Below are 15,798 nucleotides of genomic sequence, written 5' to 3'. Positions count from 1 at the left end.
TGTGAGTGTGACACTGATAGGACCCCAATGCATTTAACTATGAAACTTTTAAAAGGTTTGCATGACACACACAACTCTGGCAAAAGTAACATTCTTTACATTACAAACAATACTCATTACATTATGCATGATCACTGAAGATAGACCTAACAGTGAGGAACGATTGTCATTTTCAGCGGACCACAAAGCTAAGCTTAGCCTAATTAGTATTTATTTTATTTTGCTGTGTTGTTGATTGCTGTGCCCATAACAAACGTTGTTGGTTGTGCGCTAAGATCATTGGTTGTGCGTGCATGTATGTAAACAAATGAGTTTTCATGGCAGCAATACAATTAGGAGCTTTTACATGAGTAATACTGCCTTCATGCCATTCGTAAGCTCGGAAGACCCGACTTTAAAAATCGTGACACCCCAAAAAAGAGTCTTCATGAGATTAGCTCAGAAAGCAAATACAGGAAATAAATAAATTGTTAGAACTGTTTACTGTGGTTTAGCAAGAAGGAAAATGTCTCAGGTGAGTGTTTCTATCTGAAGTGTTAATTTAGTGATAGTGATTAATTTAGATTGAGTGAAATTCACCTCGTGTTGTTGCAAGGGAGGCCCGCGTGGTTGGAGAATATGATAGTGACGTCAAGTCGGATACCTCGGAGCACAAGACTTCCGCACGAGTCTCCGAGCAAAAAATCCGACCCGACTTTAAGTTCAAGTCATTTTTTTCTCTGGTCCGAATTCCCGAATATCCGATGTGGCATGAAGGCACTATAAATGCATGTTCCATGTAAATGCAGACTAAACGCCAATCGGATTATCTAGCGTTCATGTAAACAGTTCGGTTGAAATCTTTCATCAGATTCATTTCAATCGGATTGAAATAAAAATGTCCATGTAAATGCGGCTAATGAAACTAAAAACACAAGTTGATCTACCAATAGATAATGGCAGATGAAATTTTGTGTTTTGATGTGTGGACAATAATCCACAAGAAATATCATGCCGAAACCTTAGGTCGGGAATTACAAAAAAAAAGACAACAATTAGGCTAGGTCTAATAAAAAAGAAATACAAATTACAAACATAAAGTTTGTGTTTCTTGCTTCATCGGTTTCACATTTTTATGACAAGTTCATAAAGAAGATCTGATCACTTTTTAGGTCAAATCTATCAAAATTTCATAAACCTCTAATGGGTTCACAAAAATGCTAACACTGCCCTGGATGACTTCACTGAGAAATAAGAATCTCTGCTGATAAGGGGAGAAATCACACTTGCTTTCAATCTCGACTTTCAAGTAAGCTCTATTTCCTGCTATATTTTTCTTCTATCTTATCAGTTACAAGAAACTTTGTTTGTGTGTTTTACCGAAATTTAGTTTAATTTATGTGTTGATCTGTGCTATGTTTTGTATTTAAATAGAGAGCTGTGTGAGTGTATGTATAACATGCAGTTTGTTTCTCACAAGCAACTTGCCCCTGTAGGCTACATACAATCTCAGTCACACAGAGGTAACAGCAGCAGCGGCAGCAGGAGCAGGAGAGAGCAGCAGCAGTTCTCACCTCTGCAGAGGTTCTGCTCATCAAGGGCGAAGCCAGGACTGCAGCGCACTGTTCTGCCTCTACCAGGTTGGACCACTCTGCGGTTAGTCTGGGTCTGGGTACGGGTAGGCTGGTTGGGGACACTGGGGGAGTTTGGGTCAGCAGGCGTACTGGGCTCATCACCATTACTGACAAATATCTGTGCACTCTGAGGAAGGCAAAGGTATCCGCCAAAGTGGTTGATGCACTTCATGCCTCCTTTGCAGGCATCAGACAAAATGGTACATTCATCAATATCTGAGGGATAAATAAGCAGTGAATAAGATACTGAATGTCATACAGACAGTTTCCGATTATAGTATAGCCAAAGCACTAAACAATGCTGAATATGCTGTGAAAAAATGACAGTAGGCCTAACATACACCACACCTTAAAGGAACCGTATGTAAGAAATATAATTCAATTAATCATAAAATGGCCCTGATTTGTCACTAGACATGCTAATTTCAAATACTTATATCACCTGACAACAGTAGTCCGGCCAGGATATCGTCATTTAAAAAAGTGAAGTTGCAGCCCTCAACTGATGTTGATTTTTACATATTTGTGTTTTAGCCTGATCTGCCACCCTCCACCTATCTAGTAATCACAAAGTCAGTAGTGTTTCGGCATCTGGGTTGCCAGCTCTGCTCTAGTTACCACATGGTGTACACCGCTCTACAGTATTTTGAATGTGATTGTAGTACCAGTTTTGGCCAAATTCCTACATACGGTTCCTTTAAAATACAGTTTAAAAATAACCTTCCATTTACCTTTGCACACTTGCCTAATGGGATCATACTCATAACCATCCGTGCACTAGTATGGGAAAAAAACAAATTGCCTGTATTATTCCACAGAATGTTTGGTTAATACAACAATATTTTGGCGTTATAATTATAATATATAATTAATATTATTATAATATAATTATAATCTGCATGATAAATTATTGTCGAGCACTTGCCGTATATGTTATCGGCACCTCTGCCTCTTGCGAGACAACACCGGTGAAAACTGCAATTATCACAACGAATCCATGCATTGTGATACTCTAGACGAAAAGCAATACAGACAGTGTAAGACTTTTTAAATTCATTCGCAAAACTTTCTTGACAGTCTAAGTTCTTACACTCGTTATTACACCATGGTGGAATTGCTGAGCAAGTGCGAACATCTCCCCGCAGTAGAACTGCCTAAACTACTATTTTCGTTGGCCTTGGTCCAGGATCTCAACTTCAGCGTGTTTTGGGCACCTTTCCTTGAATCGAGTTAAGATTTCGTTGGCAACATGTTTTATATTAGCCTACTGCATCACAATTTCAATCAATAACCTTAACGAGATGCTAGGAGTCTAAATGCCAGAACAAGTAGCCTAGGTTAGACTGTAAGTCTAATCAATCACCTGTCAAATTTTGTAGGTAGCCAAGTCTATGGGCTACAGTTATTAGACCTAGATTAGCCTACATTTCACAACGACAACTTAATTAAGGCTGTAACGTAAATCAGATACTAAAAGATGAAAAACAGATGCTGATTAACAAGATTCCTGTCAACAGCCCACACAAGCATCACCTGGAGTAACCTCGAACATAACGTGTCAACATGTTTTCATGATAATCTGACATTAGCCTACCGGCGGTTCCCCTGTCCACAGAAGTTCTGAAGTAGATTAGTTATTCAAGTGATGCTCCAGATCGTTGCGGGAACTTCACGGGAGAGAAAGCATTCAGCAACTTCAAGATTTACGTGAACTGTTTAAAACTTGCAGAAGTCATTGTGAACATGCGGTCTCTGGAATGTTGGAGGCGGTGCCCGGGACAGGTTTCATACAATTGCAGTATCACCAGATTTCTCTTATCGGGCATGGCTGTACGTGCATGCCTATGTCAAGACATGGCGCCATCTATTGGCGTTTTAAATCGACAGTGACTTTAAGCAAAGCCTGCATATAACCGCGGCGTCATATAGTAGCCTGGAAAAACTACAGGTAGCCTACAACATATGATCACCGCTCACACCAGCACATTTTTTCCACAAAAATAAGTCACGTTTGTCAAATTGTATTAATTTCCTACTTTGTTCCTTTTTTGTGTTTGTAATTTAATGTGTGCAGAGGGTGTGGTTGTTTTTGTGTATAGGCCTATGTGTGCTTCTATGTGTGTTTATTGAGTGTGTGTGTGCTTGCATGTAAGTTCGTTTTTGTGTGTGTGTGTGTGTGTTTTTTGTGTGTGTGTGTGTGTGTTTGTGTGTGTGTGTGTGTGTTTGTTTATGTGTGGGTGCATGTGTGTAAGGATGTGTGTGTGTGTGTGTGTTTGTGTGTGTGTGTGTGTATGTGTGTTTATGTGTTTTTGTGCGTGTCGTGTGTGTGCATGTATGTGTGTGTGCATGTGTAGTGTGCTATTCAACTACTTTACCAGTAACCTAGCCCATCTGTTACAATAATGCATACAGAACTGGTTCCTTTCTTCAAAATACTGAAGGGGACTAGTGAATCACCATCATTTAACAAGGTTAACAAACATCAAATGTAAGATATATATATATAATTTAATGTAAAAACAACATATTACAGTTATAGCACTTTTCTTGACACTCAAAGTGCTTCACAGGAGAAGCGGAATCTCACTAAGCACCACCAATGTGTAACACCCATCTGAGTGACGCACAACAGCCATTAAGGCCTATGTGCCAGAATGTTCACCACACACTAGTTTCAGGTGGAGAGTGAAGGAGTGAATGAACCAATTACAAACTGGGAGGATGATTACAAGGGCAAATTGAATGAACCAGGTTGGGAATTTAGCTAGCAAATCAGGGAATCACCTACAGTACTGTACTCTTTGCGATTAGGGCCATGGGATCTTTAACAACCATGGTGAGTCAAGACCTCAATTTAACATTCATGCAAAGGAAAACATCTCCTGCAGTAGTGTCCCTGTCACTGCAATAGGGCATTGGGATTTATATTTGTTTGGTGGCTTTTGGCCACAGGGAAGAGTGCCACCTACTGGCCAGCCAACAACACCACTTCCAGCAGGAACCTTCTCTTCCAAGGAGGTCTCTTATCCAAGTTCTAAGCCTGCTTAGCTTCAGTAATTCAGCAAAGTCAGGGTATCTGCTGGTCTGGCTGCTGGCTAAAAACAAAAGGGGATCTGCTAGCAGAGATGGGAAATAACGAAGTACAAATACTTTGTTACTGTACTCAAGTAGATTTTTCAGATATTTTTACTTTACTATTTATTTTTGAGGCGACTTTTTACTTTTACTACATTTTAACATGAATATCGGTACTTTCTACTCCTTACATTTGACAAAACTGGCTTGTTACTTTAGTTTCAAATAATTTCAGTGGAGTTACCGTTATTATATTTCGCGTCATCAATAGCTAATTGGATGGGAATATACGTTCCACTTGACGCACCACTACAAGATGACTCGACAGATTTGGGCGGCATTCATTCGCAGCAAATCATTGCAGCTTGATGGCAGTAAAGTTAACGTTAGCACATAGTAGTATGTCTCAATTAAGTTTTCTCAATTAAATTTTTCAAAACAATGCCCTCCTCCTCTCCTCACCTTTGGTGCTTCCCTAACTTCTAGCTGCATTGTAGCCTATATCCTTAGCAATAAGTAGATGCAGCATATTGGGTCTTGAACAGGGATGTGGTGGAGGCTAAACGCAAGTAAACACAGTTTACCCACCTCTGAAATTTCAGAAATAGTTTATCCACCTCTTATTAAAGTTTATCCACCCCTCAAAAGAGTTTATTCATCAATTACAAGCCAGCCTGTTAGTCATTCTATATCAAAACCTGACATACAATCCAAATAGTCTACAAGAAACCTCAGAAATGCATACTTTTATTCTCAGTATGCATTTTGGGTAACCAAAAGTCCTATATGGCGAGTTTCCATAGGGCATTACAAAACACATGAGCATACCTTGGCAAATAATGGTGTAAAGTACGCATTTTTCATTCTATATTGATCTACTTTTGAAGACCTGATGCTAGGGCTCAGTTGTGTTTCTAAAATCATATCAAGTGACCTAGAGGGCTGAAATGTGGTCAGTTCAGAGATGCTTGTTATCTGGCAGAAAGAAAAAACAATAGGCTCTGTAACTCTGTGCCAGTGCTTCCTAAGAATCTACAGGATCTCAGCTTTCTGAAGATGTCCAGCATTTGATGGTAGGCCAAAAGAACACACTCACTGCCCTCTAAAGTAGGCAGTGCAATGTTGGGGGGAAAGCCTAGAAATGGCCCAACAGGTTATACGGGGAAGATATAAAAACAGAGACTGGCACTCTTGCACTCAAGTAACATTTGTGTGGTCCAGGTTCCATTGCATAAAAAAATGGTTGTCATTCACAAGACTAATTTTACTTATATACTTTAAGTAAATTTCCAAGCCTGTACTTTGTTACTTTTACTTGAGTAAAGAAGTTAAAACAGTAATACTTTTTTTTCCAGAGTATATCAACACAAGTATTTCTACTTCTACTTGAGTACAGGAAGTGAGTACTTTTGCCATCTCTGTCTGCTAGACAAGTACTAAAACATGATTAGTTCATAGATGCGATCAACCTGTGCAACATGAGGGACGAGTGATAGGCCCTAATAACTTGAGGAGTTCGATGTGGAAGTAGGCCTACTTCGGATTTTATCAAACTATGGAGAAGAACAAAGCGGTTGAATGAAGGGAGTTTGCAAAAAAATTAGAGTATTTTTCAAGTCAATAAACATTCTTACGAATGTCTTTGTCAGGGAACATTTGACTTTCAAAACCATAGGCCTGGTAGTCGCTCAGACAAGGAGTTATAAGATAAAGGCAATACCATTTGTCACCTAATGCAAGACAAAATGTTGCTTGCGTGGTTAATTAATAGGTGATTTGATGACGGTTTTCAGCGAATTGGAAGGGCTCAAAGAGATAATGCGCTGATCGGTCGGTCTGGTTCATAGGTGTGCGTATTTATTGCAGGTTCGAATCCATTTTAATGCTATAAAGTGTGCAAAATTATAGCCTTTATTTTACATGTATTTTGTACGATTGGTTGTAGTGTAATGATCATTGGATATGAAATGCGACTTCAAATCAAAACAAGTACTTGTTTGTGAATGTTTGACAACTCCTGCAGCTGTGGTGAGAAACGCGAGCACGCGCAAGGAAACCAGTAGGTGGGAAAAACCAGAAGGCACACAACACCTGCAGCAGTAGCCTGCAGGCACGAAACTTCACGCCAATAAATCCTCAGAAATATTGCTGGCTTGCGTCTACAAGTGCCCTCTTTACGTTCGTCCTAGACCTATATTTGCCGTTGAAAATGGAAACGTCTGTAGACATGAAAAATCGATTTTACAATCGATTTAATGAACACTTATGTCTCAAAAATCAAACAGGATTTTTTCACAAAAGTAACATCCCTAATTACTATGAATGTATGTGTGTGCATGTGTATCTGTTTATGCACATGTTTGCATATGGAACCGGTTAACATTGCCCCTGGAGGCAAACATATGCAAAAATTGGTCATACTAGGCCCTACGGTTCTCAAGATATTCACAAAAAACTCTGTTGGTGTAGGCTACAGCAGGGATCACCAAATGGCGGACCGCGGTCCGAGTCCGGACCCTGACGTTATCCTATCCGGACCCGGACCATAATAGCCTAATTTAGATTTTCACGTAAGATGTCAAAGCTGCGCTAAATGTTGCGTTGGTTAGGATAACAGCATTTACTTCAGGAGCTTCAGGAACCATCATTTCGCTTGCTGCTACTCAGCCAGTGAAATCTGTGAATTCTGATAAAGTCGAGTCAGTGAGTAAAGTAGCCTACTATGGGGAAGAGACTGATAGCCTGAAACGAGCGAGGAGAGGAGACGGGAAACAATCAGATGGATATCTAAGTTAACGATAAGTAAGTTATTTTCAAATCATCTCAAAGAGCTCAAAGAGGAGAAAGCTAGACAGCGAGAACAGAGCTTTATATAACGATACGGGGGCAATAGGCCACGCAAAACTGTCACGTCCGTAACGCCAACTAAGGGGCCGTTTATACGAGAACGATTGCGAAGGAAGACGACAAAATCTTTTATCATAAGTGCCTTTCGTTTACACGGCGACCCCGCCATCAGGGCTTGAAGACGCAAAAATCTGAAGACTCCTTCCAGAGTGTAGAGTTTTGAAGACGACCCGGGTTGCGTCTCCGTCTAAACGGCTAAACCAAAGATCCTTGATTACCTCTCTGGCTAAACTGTCAAATTAGAATGTCTGCGCGTGACGTACCGGGGTTCTATCACACCACCACCCAGCGGTCTGGAATACATATCCAATCGAATATCACATACTCTTGCGTCTTCATATAAACAAAGATTTCCCCCTGAGAATGCACGTCTAAACGCGAATAAAAAAATGAAGACGAGACGCCACTTCTGTGTCTTCTCTTTTCATCGTCACCCTATAAACGTAGCCTAAATATGGATGTGACATTTTTGCGCGGAATTGCCCTGGACCTCTTCTACATATTCTAAGACAGGCGATTTTTAAAAGCGCCAATTTGAAGCACCTCTACTAGACAAAGCATATATTTTGAGCAAGCATAGGGTAGGCTAGGCCCATTCAACAGTGAACTGAGACCACAGAATATTTTACGATTTAAGAAGGCAATATGATTGATCCACCACAATCTAGTTAAGCCTACATGCATTCACTGCCCAACAACGTGATGTTCCTGGGTTTCCAGGATTTCGGGTCAACATAAAAAAACGAAAAAAATTAAATTAAACTTGCTGATTAATGAGTTCAAGGAACCAGCTGTGGAATATCCATCCTTGTTTCAGCTCAAATTTTATTTTAAGTTCACGTTAAGATCTTAAAAATAGCCAAGGCTACTCAGTTTTTCTCCCTAATTACTCTTATCTTGCCTTATTTCTCCTCATTTCGAATGTTGCCTTTAGGCTACTTATTTTATTTCACATTAAACATTAGGCCTAGGCCTACAACTAGGCTCCATCCATCCATCCATCCTAATATATATATATACATACATACACAGCCTAAACACGCATGTTAAACATTATGATGCTCCGGACCTTTGCTTGAGGAAATTTTCCGTAACACACACACACACACCCCATTACCCCCCCCCCCCCACACACACACACTCACAAGCGAACAAACACGAACACACACACAGAGAAGCACACATGTACACACAAACAAACACACACTATGCACACACTCATTTACATAAACAAATGTTGTAGGGGATGGAGTAGAAGATGGAGACAAATTGACAAGCGTGATTTAATTTTGCAGAGAGAATGTGCAGGACTGAGTAGTGGTCATATTTTGTATCGCTTTACGGTAGGCTACATCTAGTTACAGTGTATATCTTCAACCTGTAATATAGGCCAACACGAGATTACATGTTTACGTTGTTCTTTAAGAGGCCTGTCAGCCAAGTAGCCTACTAAAATGTCATTAAACGCCATTGTCTCCCTATCACTTATTTCTATTAGCATGGCATGGCATCACGTGCCAATCTTTATCATAAACTACCCCATTGGTAGGCTATTTAGAAGGCTGATCATCACAGTAGCCACATTCCAGCGCAGACCTTCATCATCCACATTTCCCCAAGTGACTTGTAGGCCTAGGTTGTAAAATGAAGTCATAGGCTACGTATATGTCAGGGCCCATTTCAATCATCACAACGCAAAGTTTATTCCTATCGTAGACTCAAGTTTTTCGCCATGCCTGTCTCTTTTATTGAGCAACACGCCAAGGGGTGTGGCAATTAACGACCTAAGGAGGGGTCTGGCACATTATCTAAAAATTTCTATCGTACACTGCCTACATGTATTGCGCTACTGACCCAAGAAAACTTGGTCAGAAATCCATGGCGAGTTGTTTATATGTTATTTTAAGAGCGCATTATCAACAGTGATATGGGCGGGTGCACAGCGCACCCTGCTTCTCTCATGCACGGGCACACCAGCGCACATCCATTGCAAATGATGGTAAACAAGGCGTTAGGTTTCTTAATCAGTCATTGGTGTGTTTTGGGCGTAACATCATTTAGTCGTCAGACTGAAGAACTGTCTCTCTGACACTGTGATCAGCAGCACCGGAGCGCCACAGGGAACTGTGCTCTCTCCAGTCTTGTTCACCCTGTACACATCTGACTTCTGCTACAACACCGAGTCATGCCACATGCAGAAGTTTTCTGATGATACTGCAATTGTGGGGTGTATCAGGAACGGGCAGGAGGAGGAGTACAGGAGCCTGGTGGAGGACTTTGTGCAATGGTGCAAACTCAATCATCTTCAACTCAACACTTCAAAGACCAAGGAGATGGTGGTAGATTTCCGCAGGTCTAAGCCCACTCTGCTAGCAGTCTCCATTGATGGGGTCAATGTGGAAGTGGTAAGCATACAAGTATCTGGGTCTCCACCTGGAGAATAAACTGGACTGCTCAGCCAACACTGACTGACTACAAGAAAGGGCAGAGCAGGCTGTACTTCCTGAGGAGGCTGCGGTCCTTCAATGTGTGCAGCAAGCTCCTCAGGATGTTCTACCAGTCTGTTGTTGCCAGCGTCCTCTTCTATGCAGTGGTATGCTGGGGAGGAAGCACAAAGAAGAAGGATGCGGGGCGACTTGACAGGCTGTTAAGCAGGGCTCTACAGTGTGCCCATTTCACTCGCACATGCGAGTAAAAATGATGCCGTGTGAGTGCAAAAAAATATTTAGGCGCACTGGTGCGAATGACTTCTAACCATGTCAATGTTTGTCTACAAAATACACCGCAACATCGAGAAACATTACTGGTGCAAACCATAGAATCACGTCGCGAATGCATAAAAACTACACTTCCCATCAACGTTAGCAGTTTCGCGTTGTGACTCGCTAGTAGTCGCTTCTATTAAATCCAAGAGCGCGCAGGAAAAGCGGAAAGTTAGAATAGCCAGCCAAGATGCAAAGATTGAAGAAATTAGTTCTTCTTATTACCGAATTCATTTGGATATAGGAGGAACAGGATGAGATTCTGAGAATGCAGTGAGAGAAGGAAAGGTAACCTACATGCCTTTTAGCCCAGTTGACGTTTTGGCTGCAATATGCAAAATATAGCTGTAGCGAACCGGCACAAAAGTAGCCTCCCCTAATACTCCCATTTTATTCAAAGGTAGAACGCTACTGACAACTCCAGGCTTCCACACATGCTTGTTTGTTTACACCGAATACAAGCTGAAGTGCAAAACGAAAGTAGGCCTAACGTTTGCCTATACTGCAAACGTTAGGCCTAACGTTTGCCTATACTGCAAACGTTAGGCCTACTTCAATCAATGCAGATATTTGAAATAAAAACTAAAAGTATAAAACATATATCCTTGATTAGCCTATGTTGGGTTTTGTGGAAGAGAAAATGGACTGTTTTAGTAGTAGTATTAGGCAGTATGCAGTCAGATAGGTCACCATAGGCATATTTGGTTTAGCTATAGATGGATTAACAAATAAATAAATTCGCCTACATTTGGCAGGATACTTGATATACAGGCTAAAGGCAAATATGGCAATGTATTATATTATTTTACATTAACAAAATGTAGGAAAATAGAACAGACTGAAAATAAAGTAGGCACTGATCTTTAAAATCCTGTTTCCTGTAGCCTAAATGTTGTCAGTCATTCTTAATATTCGCAAGTGGTGCACTGGCATGTTTAACTGTTAGCTGCAGTATAATGTTAGATGTGTAAGTTAAGTACAGAACTGACTGTGCGCCCAAATTTTTGTCTGTGCTCCTACATTTTTTAACTTGGGCGCACAAGTGCTCCTGAAAAAAAATGTTAGTGTAGAGCCCTGCTGGTAAGGAAAGCTGGCTCTGTAGAGGAAGCTGAACTGGAGTGCATCTGACAAAAGGACCCTGAACAAACTGATCAACATCTTAGACAATGAGTGTCATCTACTCCACAGCACTATTGTAAAGCAGAAGAGCCTGATCAGCTGGAGACTTTGCTCACTGCCTTGCACAACAGACAGACTGAGGAAGCTATTTGTCCCCAGGGCCATTGAACTGTTCAATGCTTCACTTAAGGGAAGAGGAGAGGTAGACTTCTCCGGATAGTCTGTCTGCCTCCTCACCCCCTCCATGTTTGGATACTGTCTGTCCACTAGCCACTTTTTACCACTGTCTTTCTGCCTCACTGTTTGCGTGCTATATTAGCACATATGCACAACCCCTCCCTTTATGCCACAGCCGAATTGTGGCCACACTTATACCTTTTCTTAATATAGTTAGATAGATATAGTTTTTTCTATAGTTTTTTTCTTATATTACCTTGCCTACTCGCTGATATGTCCATATTTATTTTATGCTGGTCTCTAGACTTTATTCTTGCACTGTTACTTACTCATTTGCACCATCACCATGACACTCACTCCCACGGAGCACCTTACCTTACTATGCACAGAGAATCACAGGCTCAGTCCTTGCCTCAGTCATTGCAAGCGCCTCTTGATTAATCACCCACTATATGGATACTGTTTTTAGAATTGATTTAGATTAAGTGTTATTTAGTATAATTTGTATTTTAGTATATTTAGTATATTCTTTATCTTCTACTGTCCTTATTGCTTAGTTGTGTATTTTATATTATATACTTTTGATTACTTTTTTTTGCTGTTAGTGAATGTGTGTGTGATGTCTGTATGCTACTGAGACCTTGAATTTCCCCTGGGGATCAATAAAGTATCTATCTATCTATCTATCTATCTATCTATCTATCTATCTATCTTAAACTAATGAGAATGACATCTGCCATTCCCTTTAACAGATAGCGGCGCAACTTTAAACAGCTCATCTGTATTTTCTAGTCAGCAGCGCATTTGAAGAAATCTGCTTGCGCGCCAGACTGTATGGAACAGTTATTCCACTAACCATACTTTACTAAAACCTAGCAGAGCCTACATGCATTTGCACTCGTCTATTATTTGAACTCATTGGCAAAGTGAAACTATCTTCACCGTGGTGTCAGTCAACGACAAAACACACAGTTAATTACTTTCACTATTGACTGACAATCATCAGTGGCGCAGCGCCACTCCTAGAATTCAAGCGCCACTGCAAAAAAAGTTGCCTAATTAAAAAAAAAAAAAAATAGACGCAAGTGAACTTCAGGGGGGTATTCCAGAAAGCAGGTTTACTGGCTTAACTGGGTATGTTAACCCAGAGTTAGCGGTAAACCTGGGATTTCAGTTCCAGAAAGCTCAAAAATGACCAGGCTATGTAAGTAACTATGATAACATAGGCTCTGAACTGAACTGGGTATGTAAACCCAAAGTAAACGATAAACCTGGGATTTCAGTTCCAGAAAGCTCAAAAATGATTATGATAGGCTATGTAAGTAACTATGGTAACATAGGCTCTGAACTTAACCTGAACAAAACCTACCCCCTACCAGGTTATGTTCAATTATGTTCGGTTATTTCAGTGCATGTTCAATCAGGCCGCTATTTTTACACTTGTCACGAAGGTCCGATTGACAAAGAAGCACAAAATCATGTAATTTTCATCCATGCAATTCACCGTGAGAGGGCAATAAGACCACGACATCACATGATAGCCTATCCATTCTTTTCCAAACGAGTTTTTCAAGAGCGCTAGAGTTTTTCAGCTGAATCCTAAATATAGGCTACTTGAAAAGCATTCTCCATCCCTACATTACACATGGTGGATTAGAATAGAATAAAATAAATCTTTAATGTAGGCTAGCTAGCCTACACCATAGTGGACATTTGTGTTTGGCTCACCAGACAGATGGACAAACAACATCTCAGACACATTGAAGATATAATTAAAACAAGTACATAACAAAAAAGGGGAAACATAGCCTATAGAAAATTAATAAATAAGTTTAAATATAGCTGTACAGCTCAGCCGGGTATGCATGTTGTCACTAAGTTTGGTTAAGAATGCTGATGGCATTTGGGATAAAATATTTTTTACTTCAAGTCATTTGCATAACTACCGTCGGGAACACCCACTGGCATGCGTTGACGGAACACAACTGTGTGTAGGAGAGTGTTAGCTTAAAACCGTGACGGTACCGATCCACTTGCATGACACGTCATACGCATGGGGTTGCGCTGCCTCCCCTCGTTCAGTCGTGTGTGGGCGTTTTGTTTAAAATGTCAGTTACCAGCTCATACTCAGTTCGTTTTAATGTATCTTAAGTGTTTTTCCACAAATGGACCACCATTTTAGGCATGTACTTAACAGATACAACACATTAATAGCCTAAACAAACTATGCAAGCCATTTCGAAATCTTGTTTTATTTAAACTACTCAATGCAATCTCAAATCCTCACCAGAAACACCAACAGTCAATATATTCATCCAAATCCTAGTTCCGTTTGTTTTATGGACTACTAGGTGGTCGTGGAAGAGATTGTTAAAACATTATTTTTCTTGTAAGCGGAACCAAAGTTTCACAGGCACCATTGTGGTAGAACAAAGGACCTACAACCTCGTCCTTTCATTGGAGAGTCGCCTCGCGTTCAACGGATTCATTTGCATAAAGATGGGCTTCGCCCAGCTTTTTGACGCGCAACATATTTTCAAATGCAGCGCTGCCTTCCCGGAATGCTTTGCAGGCGCATTAAAGTCGCTTGACGTCACCCATAGGACTAGAGTGGAATGCGACACGACAAAATGAAGTGAAGTACAAGTGGATCTGTACCGTGAGAATTAAGCAAGCCTCACACGGCATGAAAGTGACAGGCACTCAATTCGACTTGCACAACACCAATACAGTGGTAGTCTTTTGGAACCTAAGCAGAAGCTTGAGGAGTATTTAGAGGGAGTGCACAAAGATAGGGAGCGGTTCAGAGAGATGGTACTTCCTGCTGATATCCCACCTATTGGTGAATTAAGTAGCCAATGCAACGATAGTCCACCAAGGTGGAAAGAGGTGCAAGAAGTAATAAAACGTGCAAGGGCCTCTTCAGCCCCGGGACCTAATGGAGTGCCCTACCGGTTGTATAAGAGTGCACCAGATGTTTTAAGATTTCTATGGCAATTAATGAAGATAGTTTGGAAAAAGCAGAGTATTCCCAAGGCTTGGCGGAGGGCTGGGGGAATATTTATTCCCAAAGAAAAGGATGCAGTGGAGATTAATCAATTTAGGCCAATTAGTCTACTGAATGTTGAAGGGAAGGTTTTCTTCAGTGTGGTGGCACGGAGACTGACAAATTACCTTGAAAGGAATAAATTAATTGATACCACGGTGCAAAAAGCTGGAATTCCTGGCTTCTCCGGGTGCTTAGAGCATACCAGCATGATTTGGCACCAAATTCAATTAGCAAAGCGTGAGAAGAGAGACCTGCACGTTGTGTTCTTGGATTTGGCTAATGCTTTTGGGTCTGTGCCGCATAGTCTGTTGTGGGAGGCCTTTGATTATTTCAGAATCCCGGGTAGCATTAAAAGCCCAGTAAAAGCATACTTTCTGGATATTCAATTACAGCTGATTACTACAGCTGATTACACCACAGGGTGGCAACAACTCGAGATAGGAATCATGGCGGGATGTACCATCTCCCCACTTGCTTTTACAATGGCAATGGAGGTCATCATTAGGGCCTCAAAATGGGTAGTGTGTGGGGAGAAGTTGCAGGGAGGGCCACGCCTCCCCCCGATTAGGGCTTTCATGGACGACATGACAACCTTGACGTCAACCGTTCCATGCACCAACAGGTTGCTGGATAAGTTAAATAGCAATCTGCAATGGGCCAGAATGAAGGTGAAGCCAAGTAAGTCTAGGAGTCTCTCAATTGTTAAAGGGAAGGTAATAGATAAGAAGTTTGCTATAAAAAAAAGAGGTGATTCCCACAGTTCTGGAGAAACCAGTGAAGAGTCTGGGAAGGTGGTATGATGGTGGTATGAAGGTAGAGAGGTTGGAAAAAATGATCAACTCCTTTGTCAGAAAATGGCTCGGAGTCCCACGCTGCTTAAGCAGTGTAGCCTTGTATGGGAAGGGCATTGTAGAGTTGCCAATATCTAGTCTGACAGGAATTTAAGTGCGCTAAGGCTAGATTGGAAATGACTCTTACTCAGTCCAAGGACCCAGTGGTGAGGAAAGTTGCACCCACAGTTAATGCAGGGAGGAAGTGGAACCCAGAGCAGGCAGTTAAGCAAGCTCAATCAGCATTGAAGCATAGGGATATAATG

The 15,798-nt window shown here is 41.1% G+C and overlaps 1 protein-coding gene across 1 annotated transcript in view; it reads right to left on the bottom strand.

The window, feature by feature from the left end:
• Positions 1–3,390, bottom strand: part of efemp1 (EGF containing fibulin extracellular matrix protein 1) — a 62,702-nt gene extending 59,312 nt beyond the window's left edge. Inside the window, exons 1-4 of the mRNA XM_042066052.1 lie at positions 3,208–3,390; positions 2,539–2,625; positions 2,345–2,390; positions 1,554–1,829 (exon numbers count right to left, since the gene is read on the bottom strand). Coding sequence (XP_041921986.1) covers positions 1,554–1,829; positions 2,345–2,390; positions 2,539–2,616 — 400 coding nt within the window. The 5' untranslated portion in view covers positions 2,617–2,625; positions 3,208–3,390. The remainder of the gene's footprint in view (positions 1–1,553; positions 1,830–2,344; positions 2,391–2,538; positions 2,626–3,207) is intronic.
• Between the last annotated feature and the right edge of the window lie 12,408 nt (positions 3,391–15,798).

Source organism: Alosa sapidissima, chromosome 16 (genome assembly GCF_018492685.1).
Source record: "Alosa sapidissima isolate fAloSap1 chromosome 16, fAloSap1.pri, whole genome shotgun sequence".
NCBI classification, from domain to species: domain Eukaryota; kingdom Metazoa; phylum Chordata; class Actinopteri; order Clupeiformes; family Clupeidae; genus Alosa; species Alosa sapidissima.
Note: the sequence above shows the minus strand (reverse complement) of the source record. Positions and strands in the feature narration are given on the sequence as shown.